We start from the raw sequence: 24,034 nt of genomic DNA, 5'->3' as shown, positions 1-24,034 counted from the left end.
GCAAAGCTATGCTAAGAATGAAATAAACAAGACAAGTATTAACCTTGTCTTCAAGGCATTAAAGACATAAGGTATAACACAGAACAACAGTGACAGGAACAGAGAACTAAAAATAAGTGCATAAGATAATGATCACATCTGAAGGTGAGCTGAGATTGCCATTCACAGTCTGGCTTAGTTAAATGTAGTCACAATTTTGCATGGATCAGGAAACTGTCTTGATGGAAGGGGTAGGGAGAGTAGTTGGATATCACACAAAGTGACACGGTCTTAGAACTAGAGCTGTTTGTTAGATGGCTCACACCAGGCATCTACTCAGCAGAGGTGGGTCTACTGGAGGAGGAGGAGAAAGCAAATGAAACCAGTCTTGGGTACCTAAACCTCATTATGTTTCTCAAAGAGCCTGTGCATTGTTTCTCAAAGAGCATGCAATAAGGCATGGGACCTTATTAATCCAGGAACCTACATTTTAATGATCTTATAAATGAGATCACGGCTGCCTAAGCTTCCCCAAAGACTTGGTTGAACTTCTGGTACAAAATTTTTTATTCATCCTTTTGTTACTTTACTTTGCCCTACTAGATCTGGAATAAATCCAATCTATGCCCTTTACTAACTGATTGAATTTACAAAAATACTTGATTTCTCAGTTTCCTCATCTACGTTTCATAGGCTTCTTATGAGAATGAGTTCATGTGGGTACTCTGTATATGGTAGCCAATTCTATTTACTTTGATATTTTAATTTTTAAATTATTTTTGGCGGCGTTGGGTCTTCGTTGCTGCGCGCGGGCTTTCTCTAGTTGTGGCGAGCGGGGGCTACTCCTCATCGCGGTGTGCAGGCTTCTCACTGCAGTGGCTTCTCTTGTTGCGGAGCACGGGCTCTAGGCATGTGGGCTTCAGTAGTTGTGGCACGTGGGCTCAGTAGTTGTGTCTTGTGGGCTCCAGAGCGCAGGCTCAGTAGTTGTGGTGCATGGGCTTAGCTGCTCCACGGCATGTGGGATCTTCCTGGACCAGGGCTCGAACCCGTGTCCCCTGCGTTGGCAGGCGGATTCTTAACCACTGCGCCACCAGGGAATCCTGTGATATTTTATTTTTATGCTACTCACATAAATGGTGAATAAATTTAGGCTGAGGGAATCTGTAGTGAAGACAGCCCATGTCTTAACCTTTCCTTTTCAGGTTGACCCATTCTTATGCCTCAACCTATTGCTCCATCCTCGATTCCTTCCAGGCAACACAGTTTAACAAAATTATCACAAGAAATATGCTGGCTATGGAGAAGCTCACTCAGCATAAGGGAACCAGGTATATAAAATTCAAATGGTAGAATCCTTTCCTAGAACATGGTTCTATTACAGACCTTATGGGCTCTACGTTATCTGCCAGAAAGAGTATACCGTACATATTTAACACCTAAATCATTAAAACTTTAGGCATTTTTGCCACAACTCTTTCTTCAGCAGTGTTAAGGGTGGATTATCTCCACGTGAAAGGATGCTTAACATCACTAATCATTAGAGAAATACAAATCAAAACTACAATGAGGTATCACCTCACACCGGTCAGAATGGCCATCATCAAAAAAACTACAGGGCTTCCCTGGTGGCGCAGTGGTTGAGAGTCCACCTGCCGACGCAGAGGACACGGGTTCGTGCCCCGGTCCGGGAAGATCCCATATGCCACGGAGCGGCTAGGCCCGTGAGCCATGGCCGCGGAGCCTGCGCGTCCGGAGCCTGTGCTCCACAACAGGAGCAGCCACAACAGTGAGAGGCCCGCGTACCACAAAAAAACAAAACAAAACAAAACAAACTACAAACAATAAATGCTGGAGAGGATGTGGAGAAAAGGGAACCCTCTTGCACCGTTGGTGAGAATGTAAATTGATACAGCCACTATGGAGAACAGTATGGAGGTTCCTTAGAAAACTAAAAGTAGAACTACCATACCACCCAGCAATCTGACTACTGGGCATATACCCTGAGAAAACCATAATTCAAAAGGAGTCATGTACCACAATGTTCATTGCAGCTCTATTTACAATAGCCAGGACATGGAAGCAACCTAAGTGTCCATCGACAGATGAATGGATAAAGAAGATGTGGTACATATATACAATGGAATATTACTCAGCCATAAAAGGAAACAAAATTGAGTTATTTGTAGTGAGGTGGATGGACCTAGAGACTGTCGTGCAGAGTGAAGTAAGTCAGAAAGAGAAAAACAAATACCATATGCTAACACATATATATGGAATCTAAAAAAAAAAAAATTCCTGTCCTAGGGGCAGGACAGGAATAAAGACGCAGACATAGAGAATGGACTTGAGGACACAGGAAGGGGGAAGGGTAAGCTGGGACAAAGTGCGAGAGTGGCATGGACATATATACACTACCAAACGAAAAATAGATAGCTAGTGGGAAGCAGCCACATAGCACAGGGAGATCAGCTCGGTGTTTTGTGTCCACCTAGAGGGGTGGGATAGGGAGGGTGGGAGGGAGACAAAAGAGGGAGGATATATGGGGATATATGTATATGTATAGCTGATTCACTTTGTTATACAGCAGAGACTAACACAACACTGTAAAGCAATTGTACTGCAATAAAGATGTTAAAAAAAAAAAAAGGATGGGTTATCTCGAATAAGAGGCAAAATAATTTACGTTCCTTAAAAAAAAAAAAAAAAATTCCTGTCTATTTTGGTTCCAGTCTCTAATATGAAGTGTTTGGCATATGTTAAGATTTACATTCTTGCCAAGTCAGAGATTAAGTTTTCAGATATCACTCCAACAGTATTCCAAACTGTGTCTTAGGTATCTGATGGCATATAAAATTGTTTCAGAAAATTTAAATACTAGAGATGGCAATCTCACTGGCAAAGCTCTATCCCTAGACAATCTAGATTGGAAGGAATATCTTCCCACATGCTCTATACTGACTTCAAATTTGTGTATGTGCTTAAACATATGCATACCCACAGAATTAACTATAAGACCTTTAAGCTGTTCAGCTTCAATTCCTGAAGAAAAATTCCTTGCTTACAGTTAGCTGAGAGCTAGTTAATGAGAGATCATTCTAGTATGTCCAGAAGATTCTAGAAAAAAGAAATACAACTCCAATATAAACTATTCCTGAAAAAGTACAATACAGCACAAAATTTTTAGCATTTTGATACATAACTGATATTTCTATTCTAAAACATTTTAAGGAAATCTATATTTAAACGCAAATCTTGAAGTTAACCACCACTATGGCAACAAAGAGCCTCTCTTTTATAGTCCAACCTTCAAAGAAAAGGAATAGATTGTACCTATTTAGAAGAATAATTTTGAAAACAATTTTTTTCACTCTATTCCATATTTATTGTTAATTGAATGCGAGGGGAAAACAAAGATGCAGATAGAAGATAGAAGGAAGAATTAAAAAAACAAAACTAAAGGAAGTTACAGCATCCAGACACTGAGGAGAAACAGAAAACAGCACATAGAGAATATGTATCAAATTGATATAAAAATGTGAATGGAGATATTGTAAAGGTAATTTATGCATTTGGTGGTAACTATTTGACTGCTAGGGTTCCTTCAAATGCTAAGGATCTATGATGATGCAACATATTTCTATTCAAGAAACCATGTTTTGTGGTCTAAAAAATATCTGCACCAAGAATCTCCCTCTGATCTTGTGAGATCCATCCATATCTGCAAGTAAATTAATGTATAAATTGAGAAATATTTAGTGTTATATTGTAAGCTTAAGTCACAGCAAAGATGATGGCGGATATCAAAGATTATCTAATTTTAAGAAAGGTCTATATCAGATCATCAACTTGTTCACCATTATAGCAACTTAATTTTAACAAGTATATAAAAACTAATACTTCTATTAGCCTCTTTCTTCATTTTCCTTTCCGATGTGAAGATGAAATAATTCAGATGCTGTTCAATTCCAACTGAGTTTTCAGTCAATGCCAAGCACAGTACTGTACAGAGTTGTGATAATAAATCTGCTGACTAGACTAATAACAATGGACCCACGAATCACCTGTTTACTGGGTTAAAAATACACTAGGTTCATTTCAACTTGGCAAGGATGTTTTTCAATTTAATTGTCTATTCTTATCATATAGATTATGAACATATAACCCACAAATACCAGGAGAAAGAAACAGTGAAAATACTACAACTCCCTGGACTATCCTAAGAATAAAGGAGATAATATACATGAAAATTTTTAGTTTCCTACAAAGACAATTTCACCTTAGTTGCTGAAGTACAAATACGTGTTTACTGCTATGTTTTCAGTATTTGTGTCCAATAAGTACACTTTAAAAGCAGTTTTAAAAATTAAGAAGAAATAAATCCTTAAAACACGATTCAAGGGGGCCAAATGTCTGTGGTTATTTTAAAAGTGACATTTAAAAGGGAAGAAATGATAAAATGGAGCACACTAAGAAAGCAACCAATGACACATCAGAAAACACTTACTAATTCTTAGGATACAGGACAGAAACTTTCCAAATATTAAACTTAATAAGGAAATTTGAGATTAAACATGTCCTATCACAGCCCCTCGGAAAGAAGGCGCTCTGAAGGAAAGGCATGGTAGAGAAAGCATTGGTCTATCCTGAGACCTGTTTTGAATTTCTGTTCTACCATTCAGCTCTATGACAACAGGAAGTTTTGTTAACGATTTTGGAGTTCAATTTTCTTCTCTTTAAAAGAAATGGGAATACTGCTTTATTTCTAAGGTTTTTTCCGCCTTTAAATATTGTCACTCCAGGGAATTGACAACAGTGTAAAATTAGAGAACTTGGTTTTAACTGCAACTCCTTAGACAAGTTGATTACATTTAATTGTCTTCATCCATGAAGTTTTAGACAAAGTTACTTCTAAAGCCTTTTCCAGTTTCTACTTCTTATAAGAACCATATTATGAAGAAAAAAGAAAACAACAGCAACAGAACTCTGAATGGTCCCTTAGAAATAATGAGCACAAAAACAACTCATTAGCTGGATCTGAGTATCCTAGGTAGTAGAGGTCTTAGCAAAGCCTAAAAGCAGCTCATGGAAGACATCTGCTGCTGAAACTGGGAAGTGAGCACATGTGTAAGCTACAGTAAATACAAGGGCAGAAATGAATTTTGATAATTAGAGAGCAAAGCACTGTCAGGTTAAAAATGGAAGAAAAACAGTTTTCACGAAAGCTCAACTTCCTAGGTGGCTGATTTATATAAAATATAAAGTGACTAACAGGAACAGTTTGTAGCCGACAATGAATAGATAAAACAAAGGAAGAGACCATCATGAGTAGGATTCTTTATACAGGCCAATAGTTACTAAGGGTACATCTAGAAGAATATATTTTCCATATACAAATTACCTAGTTTTCCAGTAAGAATTACAAAAAACCCCTCCCTGAATAGCAATAATAAAACCATTTGTTTTTGGTTTTCAACTGTGTCTAAACTCTAGAACAAAAATAAGGAAAGGCTAGCTTCACAGGTTGGCTAGAATGATATGCCAAAGACGACAGGAAGGAAACAGGACTATTCAACTTCTATTTTGCTTCCATCTTTTGTCTCAGGAGAATGCTTTTTAGACCAGAAAGATAGAAAGTAATGTTGTAAAGACTGATCAAAATGCAAAACAGGTGAAGAGACTGGTGCCTTAAATGAGTTCAAGTCTCTAAGCTAAATGAATCACTTCCCTGAAACAGAACTTGTGAATATAATTGTAGAACCACTGTTGACAAATCTGAGCAAAAACAGAAAATGGCAAAGATACAAAAGGACTGTACGTGGCTAAATATTCCAACGTTCAAAAAGGGATAGGACTCAAGAAATTTAAACTATGGAGTCTGCTGTAGATCTTTTGAAAAAATGTGGAATAGCTTAACACAAATAGGTTTTATCAGATCTCAGAAAAGGAATCAATGAACACGTGATACTTCTATGAATTCACTAAAAACAGTAATCACCAATTAACCACATAATCTGTTTTAGAGGTACCAGACTAGTAGATCTGTATAAATACTACGTCTTTAGGATTTAATGAAAGTTCTGTAGTGTCTTGGTGAACAAGTTAGACAAATGAGGGTTAGAGATAATACAGTAAAGGAAATTAGTATTTTGTTGAACAACCTCATTCAACAAAACTGACTGGTGTAAGGAGAAACCTATTAACATGCTATATGGATGTGTGCTTTGCTCTTTTATTCAACATTTTTATCCCCAATAGGAAAAAAATATTTAGTGCCTGCAGTAAATGGTTAACTTCCTATCTTGCATCTTAGAGAAGGTCCCCTAACCAGTTCACAGTGGATGTTGAGTAAATACTTGTTGGAAAAAATATATATACATATCTATACCAAAGATTAAAAGTACATGAAACTCATCTTACATGCACCTTCAAAACTTATTTTACTGTAATTTCACCACAAGTAAACTCTAATAAGCAGTGCCCAGAAACGAGCTGAAAGAAATACTTTTAATGTTCCTATGTTGCATTTTAAGATAAAGCACCTTAGCGAAAAGAAACAGTGTATATGAGATTGGAGAGAAGAACGACTGTAAGAAGTACTACTGCATCTACCACCACTAACTATTACAACTGCCACTACTCATACACACTTGAATAGCACTTACTAGTGCCAGATACAGTTCGAAGGGCTTTAGACATATTAATTCACTTAACTGTCAAAAAACAGTCTTGGGTACTATTACTATACCCTTAGGAATGCGAAGTTCAAAGACGCTAAGTAACAAGCCCAAAGTCACTCAGCTAGTCAATGACAAGGCCAAGATTCAATCCTGGCAGATTGGTTTCAGAGTGTGTCCTCTAAATCACAACCATACTACAATGCCAAGGGCATCTTGTTTCACTCTTTTGCATTTAAACAAAGCCTAATACCTTTCACTCTCATTAAAGAGCTTCAAGAACTCTACAAGTCTGTGTGACAGACAGCATCCCTTTTGAATTACCAATATACCTGGGAAGAGGACGACTGCTTCTCAAAGAGCATCTCAGACCCTCAAAACATACTGGCCTCTGTTTCAGAGGAACAGTACTAACTTTATTGTTATATGGTCCTCACTCTGAACCTACACATACTTCCTCAGATATTTAGCTTCTGTTTAATTACTAACTACGAATAGAAATGGAATGTAAATAGAATCAGAAGTTAGAAAGTATTACCTGAAGAGAATGAACCCAAGTGATTCTACTGCTGCCCTCCTGACATCGTCGTTAACATCACTTACCTAGGAAAAAATTGCAAGGATAATTACATTATACTACATGCATCCTAGTACTACATTCATTACCTTACTAGAATAAATTGATATGAGAGGCCCACATCATTAAAATGTAAACTAGATCTCATTAGCAAATTACCATAGCCACCTCCCTAATTCATGGTTTCACTTTCAGCAGTTTCAGTTACCCACAGTCAACTGTGGTCTGAATATTTATTAAATGGAAAATTCCAGAAATAAATAATTCATAAGTTTTAAATTGCATGTCATTCTGAGTATTGTAATGAAATCTCACGCCATCCCACTCTGTCCCGCCTGGGATGTAAATCATCCCTTTGTTCGGTGTATCCAAGTTGTATAGTCTATCCACACACTAGTCACATAGTAGCCCTCTCAGTTATCAGATTGATGCGGTATTGCAGTGCTTATATTCAAATAACCTTTATTTTACCTAATAATGGCCGCAAAGCACAGGAGTAGTGATGCTGCAATTCAGGTATTCTCTTACTGTGCCTAATTTATAAGTTAAACTTTATTACAGGTATGTATGTATGTATGTATATGAAAAAACATAGTATATGTACTATCCGTGGTTTCAGGCATCCCCTGGGGGTCTTGGAACATATACCCCGTGGGTAAGGGGGGACTACTGTATTCCTCTATTAGAATGTCTTACCCCAATTAAGAAAAATTCATCTGAGAATTTCATTTCAAGGCTTAGAGGCCTTTATAGTTTGGTGAAGTTTAAGATGCAGGGCTACTTCTAAAGACTATTCCAGCTCTACCATAGCTTTTGTGGGCCACGTTGAAAATCTCACCATTCCTTCAATGTTGTTTTCAAAACCATATGTCCAAAACTCAAGCAAAATACAACCATCTATAACATACCACATGCTGCACTGATAAATAATAAATTATTAATAAATACTGTGTCATGTGAATATCTCTAGGAAGAAAGAAATAATAATAGCTCTAAACCCTTTCTGCATGGGAAGATGACCTTGGGTCTACCATCTCTCAGCACCAAGATGGTAGAAACCTTCTGGGTTAAGACATATGAAACGTCCACTGTGTTATCAGGCATTATTTATCACTGAAAAACTGTACCTGGATTGGGTGACTCTGAGTGGAAAAAGCCTGTTGGAAAACATGGGCATTGGCTTTCCTGTGCAACGTTGTCTCTTGTCACAGAGCATGTCCCTTAGGGGTACCTGGAAGCTAACTTCACAGGCTGTAAAAAGAAGTCGTTCCTATTGTTCATTAGATTTCCCTACCCTGGGGTGGCTGCACACATTCACATGGTCTTTTTTTTTAAACACAATAAAAGAGTTTAATAAGGTGTCCAGTTATAAAATAAATCTAAAAAAATCAATAGCTTTTGTTTTACACCGATAATAACCTGGCAGAAAATGTAATGGGAGGAAAATTCCATACAATCATAACAATAAATATGAAATACCCAGGAACAATTCTCCTGAAGTGTGTTGAAGTCCTAGACGAATGGTTTACAATTTATTTGCAGACGGGAAGACATATCATGTTCCTTAAAGGGAGCAGCTGATATGCAGTTTGAGTTTTCTGTGTTGTAACTCTCATTACACTTGTATTAATTTGTTCTGGCATCTGTATTCCCCACGATACTGTAAGCTCAATGATGCCAAAGACTCCGTGTCATTCCCTGCTGTGTTCTAGTGCATGTCCAAGTTCCTGGATCCATTCACATGGTCTTGTCCCTTATAAATGAAGGTGCCCCTTGGAATAGAATTTCAGAAGTTGCCCCTAAATGACTTTAAGGACTTTCATTCAAATAGACACACTGTTATCCTTTCCTGTATCCTTCTGAAAAGCTAAGTGAACCTGGCGCTAGGTTACGGTTGACTGTACTCCATGAATGAGAATCTGAACCTGGGGCCGCTGGTGGTAGTTATATGGTATGGGTGTGCAGTCATCAGCACATTTAGTGTCCGTCTGCAAACTTTCTCTTCCACGTCTATCCAAGAAAGGTCAGAGTACTTACAGCAACGTGTAGCAGGCGGCGAATAGCTTTGTTGTTACCTGAACCACAATAAGCCATGGCCACAGTATACATTCCAGATCGTCGAAGAATTGGATCCTAAGAAATAATTCAATGTCAATCATCAACTTATTTCAGATAGTAACTTCTACAGGCTTAGTTTCATCCATCAGGGGAGTTGGTTTTAGGTAAGAAATGAACTCAAGGAGCACTATTTTGTGGTTGGCAGTTCTCTAAACAAATGGAGAATTAAAAGACTCTAATATGGTAGTAGTTAACTGCTTCTAATTCCCAATATTCTGTGCAACATGCCTATACTGCCTCACACTTTTTATGAAGTATAAACTCAAGCCCAATACCAATACTCACTGCCCTATGATTCTCAGCTTCCATTTGCCAAACAACAAAGAAGCTTGCTTCTAATTCTACATTCTAACTTGCTTTTACCTTACCACTTAATTCTTGGGCACTGAGCATTGAGTGGAAGAGATACGAAGTCTGACAGGTGAGCAAAATAATTAGTAGTTTTATGAATAAACTATAGCAGTGGATGTTTTTATCAGATTACAGAGGACAGTACTGTTTACCACTGACTACCTACCATATACAATACCATTGTAAAAACAAAACAAAAGGCAAAGGAAAAAAATCTCACCCAAATATAAGTATAGAGGTTGGCACTGTTTTCTGATGAAAAAACAATGAAGTAAACTTTATATCTTATTAGATTATGAAATCATCCCCAAAACATTATTTCTAAAGGAAATCAACTTATGTATTTCTAAAGAACTTTTCTAAATCTGCTTATTTGAAAATCACTGAAGTCTTGATTAAATTTAAAATTCTCGAATTAGCCCTGCTCACCTCTTTTAGTCAGTGTTTTTCTTTCCTAAATTCTATTAGGCTTTATATATCTTTTGAGAAGTTTTATCAACAAATGTCCCTAAGAGTTCTGATAGGAACAGAGATAATTTCCAGTAAAGGTTAAGTGTTTCTGTAAATGCTGGATATAATAACCAGAGGGTGAGGAAATGCAGGGAAAAAAAAGGATGAATAATATGTGATCTCACCTTATCACGGCAGAGAGATTCAATGAGAGCATCAGCCTCTTCCATCCTCCCGTACATCACTAATGCTATGCCAACTGCAAGACCACGTAGAATCTTCTCATGTTGAGTTTCCTGTGCATAGCCAACCATGTCCTCAATAGCCTGGGCATTTTTAGAGCCCAACATAACCAAACCTAGGGCCAGGCCAGCTGCTTCCCCTAGTGAGTGAAAAGCAAAACATTAAAGAATGAGAGTTATTGGGCTTCCCTGGTGGCGCAGTGGTTGGGAGTCCGCCTGCCGATGCAGGGGACGCGGGTTCGTGCCCCGGTCCGGGAGGGTCCCACATGCCGCGGAGCGGCTGGGCCCGTGAGCCATGGCCGCTGGGCCTGCGTGTCCGGAGCCTGTGCTCCGCAACGGGAGAGGCCACAACGGTGAGAGGCCCGCGTACCACAAAAAAAAAAAAGAAAAAAAAAAAAAAAAGAATGAGAGTTATGTATGTAAAGTAAATAAAACATATCCTATTGGAAGTGCTAACTATTAGCATCAACTATCAAAACAACCATTAGCTTCTGAGAGCATTTTTTCAAGTCATCAGATATAAGGAATAGTTTATGTGGAAGTACATCCATATATTTACAGCTATTTTCCTTTTAAATCTTGATAGGATATACTACCAAACCCTACAGTGATTTCAAAGGAGACATTCATTATGCAATACTTTCCTACATTATCACCAAGCAGTACAGACAGCCCCAGGAACAAGCAGATCACTCTAATAAACTTCTAATTGCAAAAGTCAGTTATATAGACATACACACAAGACGTACCATTTTAAAAAGCCTATATATCACAAAACATATTTTTATAAGATGAGTTTGATGAATGAGGCAAATAGAGAAATCCATTAGATTTAATTTTAAGAGACCACAAAATATAGGTAGAAAACAAGTATTACAGTTACATTAATTAATCCTAGAGTTTGTCACCTTTGGAAAGAATCACTTACCTGTCACAGCATCATCCTGATAAAGGTTTGTTTTTAGCAAATCATACACATCCTGGCGTGCAGTCCCCATGGCAGCCAAACCAAGGCCCAGACTACCACCATGTCGAACAATCTAGAGAAAAAGGATGGGCTCCATTTATTTGGTACACTGCACTTAAAATCCAAGCTTTCATTCTAATTTCAAAATACGTTGTGATATTAAGCATGGAAAGCAGCTGGCCTAGAAAGTATGATCAAAGGATACAGAGGGCCAGTGGTAACCTCACCAATTTCCGTTTCAAAAGAATGCTGCTTGCTGATGCAAAGTAATAGTGGGTTGAGAAGGAAATGAAAAAAATGAAAGTGGAGACAGTACAGCTCTCATTTAATAAATTTACATGAGAAAGGGAGGAGAAAGATGACAACAACTAAAAGGGAGAAGCAAATGGTGAGGAAAGGTTTTTTTAGGATAGGTGAGACCTGAAGATGCTTGTGGACTGAGAGAGGCAGCATAGAAGGAAACTGAAGACAGAGGCGAAAGAAGTTTCTTCATAACTTCATGGTTATGAAGAAAGTGGGAGAAAATGGTGTCAAGACCAAACGTTAGTCTTTATGTGAAGAACACTTTTGTGGTGATCTGTTACTTTTGCACGTACAGAACCCTTTTATTGGTGGCAGCACCCCATTCCTGCTGGGGGAATATTCCTCCCCACTGGTTCGAGTCTTGGTGGAACCATCACTTAAAATAAGCTCCCATATTCCCCTGGCGGAAGTGTGGGCCTGTGACCCAAGACAGGCCAATCAGATGCTCCTCTGGAATTTTAATCTTTCTTAGGTGGAATGACCCAAGGACCCAAAACATTTCAAGTTCATTCATCCTGACAGTACTGCCCTGAAGAGATGATCCCATTAGTTCCTGTTATCTAGATTCCTAGAATTGCCCTGCACTTAACCTTTGTGAGAACCGGTTCATCAGCTTTTCCTTTAATTAAATAAGCTACTTCCAATAAACTCCTTGTTTAAGCAGAGGGTTTTATTGCTGATAACCAAGAAGTTTTATCTGACAAGAAAATTTTTACCTGAGACCAACAGAGGAAATGAGGTGGAGATATGTATAAACTATATGATTTGTGGATAGGGGGTTTATTAGCTGAGAAAGACCTTCCTACTGGCCTCAGTCTTTTCACTGAAGTAGGACAGAATTTTCTGGCTCACTTAGCTACTCTCCCAATAGCCTTCTAAAAGAGACTAACATAAAAGTTAAAGTCTAAAATCCTATGTGTCAAGGTTCCTTAAAAAAAGAACAGGGCTGCTTAGTAAGTTTTTCCAAAAGAGTTACATTTTAAAAATCATCAAAGATCAAACAAGCAAGAATTCTGATTCCCAAAAGAGTACATGCAATTTCTTTGGGCTTTAGTTTCCTGAAAAATAATAGAATTAGGCTAAACGATCATAAGGTCATTTATATAACATAACAAGACCCTGAAGTGTGGGAATACAACACATATTTTATCAATATAAATATCTGGTACTTTATTTTGCTCCTCACACACAAGGTTTAAGGACTGAGATGCACAATTTTAGCTTATAGAGAAGGAGAGGAAATTACCTTCAAAAGAAAAGATTCTAGGGACTTCCCTGGTGGTGTAGTGGTTAAGACTCCATGCTCCCAATGCAGGGGGCCTGGGTTCGATCCCTAGTCAGGGAACTAGATCCCACATGCATGCCGCAACTAAGGAGCCCATGTGCTGCAACTAAGGAGCTGGCCAGCCATAACTAAGGAGTCCTCGAGCCACAACTAAGAGAGCCCACCTGCCACAACTAAGACCCACGCAACCAAATAAAGAAAGAAAGAAAAGATTCAATGAGTACAGTACTGGTTTGAGAATCCTACAAAATTTCTATTCACTAAAATAATTTGGCAAATATACTGTTTCCCTGGACTCTTAAGTAATGGGAATTTATTTTTCCACTCTAATACTTACATCATTGCTGGCATTCTTAAGCTGGTTAAGCAGATAGTCAATTATATCACCACCATGATTGGCATGAATGAGACCTAGTGCATAGAGACCTCCACCTTCTTGATAGGCTGATCCTGGAGAGGTGTCCTTGGGAAGATATGTTGCCATTAACTGTAATGCTTCCTTCTCATGACCCTGTAAATTTGAGCCACCACAAAGGTGTCAGTAAAAGAAGGTTAGAGAAAAGCAGATGTAACATTTTCTATGATTATTGCTTTTTCTCCAGGGTGAAGGGGGAAGTGGGGCTCTCTCCTAAGCAACTTTATCACTCACACAAGAAGACAGCCTTTAAATGACCCAGTCACATTCTGGTTAGAAACAAATGCTGCAATTCCCACCCCCTCCTTGTTTTATAACAGTTCCCCAAATTCATCTTAGACAATGCAAATAACTTATTTCAATTCATTTTGAGAAATGTCTAAGCTGGTCTTCACAGGAAAAAGATTTCCACTTTTTATAAAAAAAAACAAACACATTTCTTCTTTACTTTATCCTTCCCTGTATGAGGACTGACCCAATTTAACAAAATGTACCTGTCAATGAATTATAGTAAACTTTAGTTTTTTTCTTAACTCCAGGAAAACTGCTTCTGTTCTGATGCCTGCTCACAGTGATTGGTATATATTACCTTATGAATTACACCCAAACTGGCCGTGGCTGTAAATTTTGCCCAGTTAGTGGCTCTGGCTAACCATTCCAAGTTATCTCTGTAAGAAAAGGAAATTCAGCAACACAACTGAAATGAATTCCATAAAGCTTTTTATAACACTAACGTCAAAGCATTAAAATGTTCACCTTGAACTGTTACAAATCATTTTACTTTATGGATCTCAAGTTACTGATGATTCCATTTTACCTCCTAAGTTGTTCTTAATATTTTGAGGACTTTTAAAAAATGAATGACATGTAATTCCACTATGAACAAAAGCAAAACTGTATCAAATTTCTAAGCTTAACGTATTTCATTCAAAAACCTATATTCAAGGAAACTAATAAAGAAAATTAATTTTACTTCAAAACAAGCAGGCATATGCAATTAAAAAAATTTATAAAATAGAAAATTAGAATTTAAAATTCAGGACTGTCAGGCAGGGAAAGTTCCCCACATCCATGTGACAATGTCAACAGAGTCTCTGTCAAAGACAATTTTAAACCAAAGTGGGAACCTACAAGCATATTTACCTAAGAAACTGGTCACTGGTAGTCCCACAGTGCATAAAAGAGTTTGCTATAACAGTTGCTGTGTGACACACAGAGTTCCTTACTGCATCCTACAAAAACAAATACAGATTTTTATTATTAGCAAAGCATTCATACAAACGCAAGCTTGCACGTGAACACACAGTAAGAGGCCCTGTTTTGTGGTGAAAACATGAATAAACTGAACTGGTATTTAACATATGAATCTTGGATATTTCTTTTATAAACATTAAATAGCTAGCTTATAAAAGAACAAGCAAGTCAAACAAAGTTTTATTTGTGGTCTTAACTTGAGGTCAGTAGTAGATTTTAGGTAGGAATTTACGCAGCAGATTTTCTAATTTTTGGTTTCTGAATAGTTCGTCATTTCTCTTCAGTATCTTGCTCAAGGTCTCCAAAGTATTGGGGTAACCTGAGGAGCAATGCTGCACCTCTTCTGGCACTGTAACTCTGGCAAGCACCAAAGTTATTTTGTTTATTTTTAATGAGACTGCGTTATAAAGATAAACATCAGAAAATTGTCATAAATGCAAATTACATTATTCTTTTTGCCATCTGTAAAAATTATTTTGAAAGTCTGGAGAAGCATGATTACATATGCCTCAATCAAACAACTGCTTAGTAATGGAATAGTATATAACAATAAAAAATGAATAAATGACTTTGGGAAAGGATACTGGGTAAATAACACAGGCTAGGCAGGAAGATTTTTTGTACTATGTATCTTTTTATATTAAAACATTTTTTGAACCAGATGAATAGATTATCTGTTCGAAAATTAAAATTAATAAGTGTTAGGATCAATATCTCAACAAAGGTTACAATATCAAGGTAAGAACCCCTATTCTCAAGGAGTTTGCAGTTCAGTGGGAAAAAACAAACACACAAATAACCAGTATTAATGTTCTGATTGTGGTATTTGTCCAAAAGCCACATGTATACATTCAAATAAAAGCTAACTTAAAAAAGAAAAAGCCACTCAACTTCCCAATGAGAGATTAACACAAAAAACAGGAGCTCAATCAATATTAATTCCCTTTCTTCTTCAACAAGATCAAGCATTTCTCCCATTGTTATTTTTTAAAAAATACTTATTTCCTTGATCAGGAATAAAATGCAACAAATTATTCAATAAGAAATAAATATAAGTACTTATTCAACAAAGAAATAAATATAAGAAAAAGGCCTCCATTACAGATGAGTTTCCTACCTTTGTGTTTTTTAGAATCATGAGATCTGTGTTATTGTTTCGTATTAAAAACTGCAGATGTAACTCAATAGCCATTTCACCACTTAGAATTTTAATCATTTTCAAAGTCTGGTCCTTGGGCTCTGGACTCTGCCGAACAAACAAGAATGAAAATTACTGTATTACTGAAATCCAGTAAGCTAACTTTAACAGCCCTAAACCAGTGAAATTCACAGTCATACACACAACAAAACCCATATTTTAACAGTAGGATCTAGAAAACTCATGTATCATTTATTTGAGAGAAAGTAATTTATTTCTTTATTAGATGCCATTGAGATATGATACCAGCTTGATGGAAGAATGCAATTCATTCCAAACTCGCTTCCAATATAAAATATTTTAATATTAAAAAAACTGTAAAAGAGTAACTAATTACTGGTGATATGCAAGGAGAACTATTTTATACACAGCCAACTGATAGTTTAGGTGAGAAACTCCCTCCTCCAAATTGAGAAAAAGCACCTTTAACCAACACATATATATGATCTCATGAACTACCAAGCCATCAACACAACTCTCCAACCATGTGAACAAGAGTTGAAATTTATATACCTGATAACCAGAAACCAAAAATCCTGATAGAGGAAACAGTTACATCCAACAGACCACTGCTCTAATCCTTGCCCCGCTCTCCACACACCATGAATACTAAAAATAAAGACAACTAAACTACCCCCTCCCCCTCTATGATAAGTTGCCATTTATTTATTAGAAGCCATACTTTTTTTTCTCACCCTGTGACAGGTAATTCAGTTATTCTGGACAGAGTTCATTCTTTGATAAGGATCTGAGGATTTGACTTCTTCTAAGTCAAGTGCTTTCTGGGATTGATCTTTTTTCTTTTTTGACCGTGCTGTGTGGCTCGTGGGATCTTAGTTCCCTGACCAAGGATTGAACCCAGGCCCTGTCAGCAGTGAAAGCGCCGAGTCCTAACCACTGGACTACCAGGGAATTCCCTGGGATGAATCTTTAAAATTTTACTTTTTACAGAAAATCCATTTTTATAAAATAACTTTGGTATCAAACTTAATAATAAACCTCCATAAAAGCAGATATGAAATACTTTTAAATAGTTTACAATATAGTGTGGAAATACGTGTTTAAATGGCAACCTCAACTTCAAAAAGCACACTTACCGCTTCTGGAGTCTTTCCTACAAGTACACTACCTGTCTTTTCTTCTGTTTCCATTGAGTCACTAAAAAGAAGAGAACCAATAGTTATTAATGTGATAAATCTTTTCTGAATAGTATGTGTGGGTGGCTTTTTTTTTTCTTTTAATCAAACTGAAGGTCTGAACCATGTCCAAATTAAATATTTTGCAAGGAAAAAACAGTTAATTACTTCTTAAGTACTGCCATTAGGAAACGAAAAAGATTGTAAAATAAGATGGAGGCAACCCAGTTACTGGATTTCCACCAAATACATTCATAAAAACACGCAAAGCAACTAACTATGTTAGCAAAATATATGGACAACAAAACCAGGTGACAAAGTATCTCCCAGATTCCCAAAACATGGTCAGGTGAAGATACACCACTACGAGACACAAAGACCAGTCTGAAGCAAAGCAGCTGGAGCCTCAACAACTCTTAAACGAACCAGCCGACACCCCCTTCTAGGTCAAAGCACTACACTGAGGAGAAAATGCTGGGCACAGAATCCAAATTAAGGTGGCAGAAATGAGGGGAAAAGAAGGCTGAAATAAAAGTGAGAAAGGAAACAGAGCCAGAAGATCTCAGAACATAAGACATCATTTTGTTTAAAACTCCACAAACACAATAAAAGAGGAAGTTCTAGAGAACAGGGAAATTAGAAAAACTATCCTCCTTTGTAAATATTTAGGAAAACTAATTTCAGTAAAGATAAACCACAGAAAAGAATCAAAGTAAAATCCCATTCACTATTATAAGAAAAGATTATTTGAAAAGAGGTCAAAGATATGAAGAAAACTTTTATAAGATATAAAAGAAAATTATATATATATCAGAAATGAAATAATATAACTAGGGAAAAACTGGGAATGGAAGAAAAAGGATAATTACTTCAGAAATTAAGATCAACTCAGAAAGAACATGAAAGCGAATAAACACAACACAAGAATAGGAGAGGGTAAGGAGAAAGAAAATTTTAAAATCAAAAAGAAATAAATTAAATGCTATTACCCCACGGTTAGGAACAAAGGAAGAATGTTTGGATTTCCTAACCAATGCAGAAAAAAATAAGGGGGGAAAAGACATGAAAGTTATAAAGGAAGAAGTAAAATTGTCTCTGTTCACAGATGACATGATTCCTATGTAGAAAATTCTATAAAGGGATCTATAAAAAAAATTTACTAGACCTAGTAAGTGACTTAAGCAAGGTTGTGGGGTTCAACATTAATATAGAAAAATCAATTGTAATTCTATATATTAGCAACAAACAATTGGAAATTGAAATTTAAACGTACCACTTACAGCAGCATTAAAAGACCAAATACACTTAGGAATAAATTTAGGGAAAAACGTACAAAACTCCTGTACTAAAATCTACAAAAACACTGTTGAGAGAAATGAAAGAAAACCTAAATAAATGAAGATTACAAGATTACTGACTTACAGTAATTTTTATTAGTTCTAATAAAAGTGTTAAAAAAGCCGAGAATGGGGACTTCCCTAGTGGTCCAGTGGTTAAGAATCCACCTGCCAATGCAGGGGACACGGGTTCGAGCCCTGGTCCGGGAAGATCCTACATGCTGCGGAGCAACTAAGGCCGTGTGCCACAACTACTGAGCATGTGCTCTAGAGCCCGTGAGCCACGACTACTGAGCCCGTGCACCTAGAGCCTGTGCTCCGCAACAGGAGGAGGCACCGCAGTGAGAAGCCCCCGCTGGCTGCAACTAGAGAAAGCCCGGGCACAGCAATGAAGACCCAACACAACCAAAAATAATAAAAATAAATAAATTTTTAAAAAAAAAAAGGACTAGTGAGAGGAAACATCCTTGTTTTAAAAAAAAAAAAAAAAAAAGCTGAGAATGTTTCTAACTGTACAAATATCTAACCCAAATGCCTAAAATCTAGCCCAACCTACCCCATCTGAGATTTTTTTTTAAATTTATTTATTTTATTTTTGACTGCGTTGCGTCTTTGTTGCCATGTGCGGGCTTCCTCTAGCTGCAGCGAGCGGGGGCCACTCCTCGCTGCGGTGCGCGGGCTTCTCACTGCGGCGGCCTCTCCTGTTGCGGAGCAGGGGCTGTAGGCGCAATGGGCTTCAGTAGTTGTGGCTCGCGGGCTCTAGAGCACAGGCTCAGTAGTTGTGGCAGACAAGCTCAGTTGCTCCGCGGCATGTGGGATCTTCCCAGACCAGGGCTCGTACCCATGTTCCCTGCATTGGGAGGCGGATTCCTAACCACTGTGCCACCAGGGAAGCCCTACCTGAGATTTTTAATTTACTTGATTAAATAGCACACATGCTGTCTGGCAGGCACCCTCCCCATCAGACAACCACTTCCATTTCTTTCCATAAGGGTCCATTTCTTTGGTTTTCCTTAATGTATGCAGCAGAGTGCAAAACAGAGCAATAGCTTTAGTAAGAGGCTAATCTATGAAAGCTAATGGCGAAATTTATTCTTAGATTATGTTGTCTATAAATATCTATTCCCAAAATGAAATAAAGTTTGTTGAATTAGTTCTGATAGAGAAAAAGATACTTATACCTGTCTTTCTCTGATCCTGGAACAGTACCCGTATTGGTGGATCCAGGCACAGAAGCAATAGGGGTGCCAACAGTTCGAAGATTCTGGATTACAGATGACAAAAACTGCTGGCTGGCGCTTTCATACAAATCAAAACAAATCTGATAAGCCATCAGGAGGTTGTCTTCCTTTACCAGTTTTTCTAAGATATCACTCACGGCCTGAGGATCATCTAAGAAAATTAAGCACTGAAATGCAAATAAAGAACAATTACATGATAATTGAAGACTTTGTCTACAACATACTTAGAGAGTGACAGTCAACAAATGTAAGTAAAGGTAAACTGGGGCAGACTAACTATCTAGTCTAGCATTCTATTTCTGATCCTGGCACCAAAGTTTTCCTGAAAATGGAATCTGCCTTCCATAAGAAAATCCATACAACTTATATTCACAGCTCCTAACACTGTGCCTGGCAATCAGCAATATTCAATAACCGGCTGGTGAATGAATCTTGGCTTCTTTAAATCTTCTCCATACATCGCTATCCAGTGCTCTGTAACTTATTTTCTGCTTTACCATAAATTGTAGGAGTCGTTCATTCATTTTAACACATTAGATTGTGCTGGGCCAGGACAAGAGGCACATTTTAAAATGACCATTTTGAAGCATTTCTCTTACTACTCTTAGGATTTGCCACATGTTTTAACAAAAACCACCCAATAAATTTAGGATTTTTCTTTTAAGAATTCAATTTAAATTTTCTTTTTCCCTTAAGCAGCAAATAACTCAATTTCAAAATGAACACATTAACCAAAGTTATTATAAATTAAGAATAGGAAATTATGGAAACAAAATAAATGACCAAACCAGTAGACTGGTTAAGAAAGGCAAAGTATATCCACTGAATGACTACTGCACAATCAAGAAAGAGTTTGCACAAGAATTTGTGAAACGTCAAAACATGAAAAAATGTTAAACTGAAGGAAATATATAATTGATACTGTTTGCTTCCAGGGAAGGGAAATTGGGAGCCAAAGGAAAGAAGTGTCAAGAAGACTTTTTGCTGTATATCCTTTGATTCTTCACGAATTTTGAATCATGTGAATGTAATATTATCTGTTCAAAAATGTATTTTAAAAATGTAAAAAAAAAAAATGTAAAATAAATTTAAAAACTTTTACAGGGACAAGGAATAAAATAGCTAAAAGAAATAAAATTACTTCTGAGGAATAAAACTGAAATACACAGAGGAAGAAGGCAAAGGACTACTGTTTTTCATGTAAGTTTTAAAAAACTATTTGAAAAACTATTAAAAACTATTTAGAAGCAAACAAAACCCCAAAAACCTATACAGAGAAAAGTGAAAGGAAATATACTAAAATGTTAGGTAGACTTCGGGTGACATAAAGGCGGATATTTTTCTTCCAGCTCTTTCTGTTTCACACTTGGTTTAAAAAGCATCAAAAACTATATATAAAATAGGTAAGCAACAAGGATTTACTGTACAGCACAGAGAACTATATTCAGTATCTTGTAATAACCTATAACGGAAAATAATTTGGAAAAAAATAAAAACCTGAATCACTTTGCTGTACATCTAAAACTAACATAATACTGTAAATCAACTATACTCAATTTTTAAAAAAAGCATTGAAAAAAAGGATGCATTAATCTAAATTTTAAATATGTATAGAGGATAGAAACATATATTGAGAACACATTATAATGAAAAAATAACAAACCAAATGCATGATAAAATGCTGTGCTCTAAGCAGAATACAAAAATTTGTCAATAAAACATAATCTACCATTGAAAAGAATGAGGTAGCTCCACATGTGCTAGTAGGTGGAGGAAAAACATTTATGAATCTTTTAATTGGGAAAAGGCCAATGGAAAGGGAAAGATACACTTTTCATTTTATATATTTTCTATAGTGTCTTAATTTTTTTAAAAGTGTGCAAGCAAATCCATACATGAAAAGAGATAAAGAAAATATACCCAAAGGTCTTGGCTAGTGTTTGGGGAATGAAACCAAAGATAATTTTTATAGCTGAAATTCTTTCTAGAATGATATAACATAGGTACCATTTTTATCTTTTCTTCTACCTTTTTTTTTTTTTAACCTCACTTTCAAAAATTTCCTTAAATGCCTGGATTATTTTCAAAATGAAAAAAAGAATACATAGAAATAACATATTAAAACAAAACAGCTTTTTAGTTTTGAGAGATTCAGTTTCTTATCAGTAAAATGGAATATAAACGCATAAAGTATCTTCACAAGGCTGTTTTAAAGATCAATTGAGATACATGTATGAAATTATAGTGATGTGATGTTATATAATGTAATGTAGTGAGGCATGGCTCAGCAGTACAGTGTAAAGTAATGCAATGTTATTACCTGACAAACATTGATGAAATCAGGTTTCTCCAAGTTCATGTAGATTTTAACTAGAACTCTCAGTACTTTATTCCGAAACTGTTTATTCTGCATTAAAGACATGCAGAGCTTGAGGCTATAAGCCAGCATTCCTGGGACATCATTCTGAAAGAGATAATTTGAAGAGACATGATTATCTGGTTACTGAAGCAGGTTTATTTAGAAATCAAGTTATTTTAATCGATATTCTTTAGTCATTCTAGGCAGCTAAAGATTTACTTGCTACTTAAACAATAAAACTTAAAATTTTTAACCATTTTAGATGAAAATCTTAAAAGAAAATTACCTATTTCCCTGTCTTCATGAAAAAAAAATAGGTTGAAAACAATTAAATATTTAGTGATCATCCAGGATCATGACTGTATGACCATAGTATACTATACCTGTGGTGGTGCTGTTAGTTATTATAAAAAGATCTATACAGCTGTACATATACCACGTGGCTACGCTTGTCGACTGTGCCTGCCTCTAGTCTTGCTAATCCTCATGACTTACCGCCTGTGCTCACTGGCCAGGAACACAGTGTGATAGGACTACTCTCCAGCTCTGAGTGACTCAAGCTTTGAGTGCCGTCACATCTAGCCGGGGCTCTCCCGAGGCAACTTTGACTCCAGATTATTTATGTATTTATTTATTTTATAAATTTATGTTTACTTTATTTATTTATTTTTGGCTGCGTTGGGGCTTCACTACTGCGCGCGGGCTTTCTCTAGTTGTGGCGAGCGGGGGCTATTCTTCGTTGCGGCACGCGGGCTTCTCACTGCACTGGCTTCTCTTGTCGCGGAGCACGGGCTTCAGTAGTTGTGGCGCACAACTACTGTGGCTTAGTGCTCTGCGGCATGTGGGATCTTCCCGGACGAGGGCTCAAACCCATGTCCCCAGCATTGGCAGGCAGATTCTTAACCACTGCGCCAGCAGGGAAGCCCCTCCAGATTATTTATGTTTACCTTGTGGTTCTTCAAAGCGTACCCAATATTTGAGATACTAACCTAAAAAAGTCCTTCAACATAAATAAGCATACCCAATATTTGAGATACTAACCTATAAAAGTCCTTCAGCATAAATAAGCATGCTGAAGAGCTACAGGAGTACTTCTCAAAAAGCGAGTGGAGAAATTAAAAATTCACAAAATTCATTAATTTGAAAAGATATACACACCCCAATAGCAGTGTTATTTACAATAGCCAAGATATGGAAGCAACTTAAGTGTCCATCAACAGATGAATGGATAAAGATGTGGGGTGTCACACACACACAAATGTATATACACAATGGAATACTACTCAGCCACAAAAAAGAATGAGATTTTGCCATTTGCAGCAACATGGATGGACTTGGAGGGCAGGGCATTATGCTAAGTGAAATAAGTCAGACAGAGAAAGACAAATACTGCATGATATCACTTATATGGGGAATCTGAAAAATACAACAAACTAGTGAATAAAACAAAAAATAAAAGCAGACTCACAGATAGAACAAACTAGAAGTTATCAGTGGGGACAGGGAAGGGGGAAGGGTAATATAGGAGTAGGGGATAAAAAAGGGTTATTATAGGATTATATGAAATCATGTGTGTGAAACTTTTGAAAACTGTAAAGCACTATAAAATTTAAAGATAGCTTTGTTCAATGATTAAAAAAAAAATTTTTTTAAAGCAAGTTGTGACCTATCAGCGTATACATTATGAAATCAACTTAATGGGACTAGCATTTTTTAAAAATGAAATACAATTTAAAAATATCAGGATTACATCGTAAGTAGAAAAAGTAGGTATTATTTCATCCTAAATTACATCTATATGTATATGTGCACTGGGATGTAAAGTAAGACGCATTTCTTACTCTGCTTTATTCTTTTTAAAAAAATTTATCACCCCTTTACCTTATAGGGAATAAAGCTTCACTGCCTGTTCCCCCAATGGATTATTCCATTTGGGCAGGAACTTTGTTGGCCTTGTTTGCCACTGTATCTCCAATGTCTAGAACAGTGTCTGACACATAATACACACTCAAAAAATATTTGTTGAATGAATAAAAACAAATATTTTAGTTCTATTCACCTGAAGACAAGGAGAAACTACAACTGCACAAAAATCAAACAGAGCAAAATAAGGGCCATTCTATGACACTGGGTCATTCATTCATTTAC

The 24,034-nt window shown here is 36.8% G+C and overlaps 1 protein-coding gene across 1 annotated transcript in view; it reads right to left on the bottom strand.

Annotated features, from left to right (window-relative positions):
- PSMD1 (proteasome 26S subunit, non-ATPase 1) overlaps positions 1-24,034 on the bottom strand; it is a 105,645-nt gene that overhangs the window by 71,923 nt on the left and 9,688 nt on the right. Inside the window, exons 6-16 of the mRNA XM_081242234.1 lie at positions 21,848-21,991; positions 19,468-19,694; positions 16,911-16,971; positions 15,733-15,861; positions 14,505-14,593; positions 13,951-14,029; positions 13,284-13,457; positions 11,320-11,431; positions 10,335-10,531; positions 9,268-9,363; positions 7,192-7,256 (exon numbers count right to left, since the gene is read on the bottom strand). Coding sequence (XP_081098360.1) covers positions 7,192-7,256; positions 9,268-9,363; positions 10,335-10,531; positions 11,320-11,431; positions 13,284-13,457; positions 13,951-14,029; positions 14,505-14,593; positions 15,733-15,861; positions 16,911-16,971; positions 19,468-19,694; positions 21,848-21,991 — 1,373 coding nt within the window. The remainder of the gene's footprint in view (positions 1-7,191; positions 7,257-9,267; positions 9,364-10,334; positions 10,532-11,319; positions 11,432-13,283; positions 13,458-13,950; positions 14,030-14,504; positions 14,594-15,732; positions 15,862-16,910; positions 16,972-19,467; positions 19,695-21,847; positions 21,992-24,034) is intronic.

This window comes from Mesoplodon bidens (assembly GCF_964165515.1).
Source record: "Mesoplodon bidens genome assembly, chromosome: 8".
Lineage (NCBI taxonomy): Eukaryota > Metazoa > Chordata > Mammalia > Artiodactyla > Ziphiidae > Mesoplodon > Mesoplodon bidens.
This window is presented reverse-complemented; position numbering and strand designations above follow the sequence as displayed.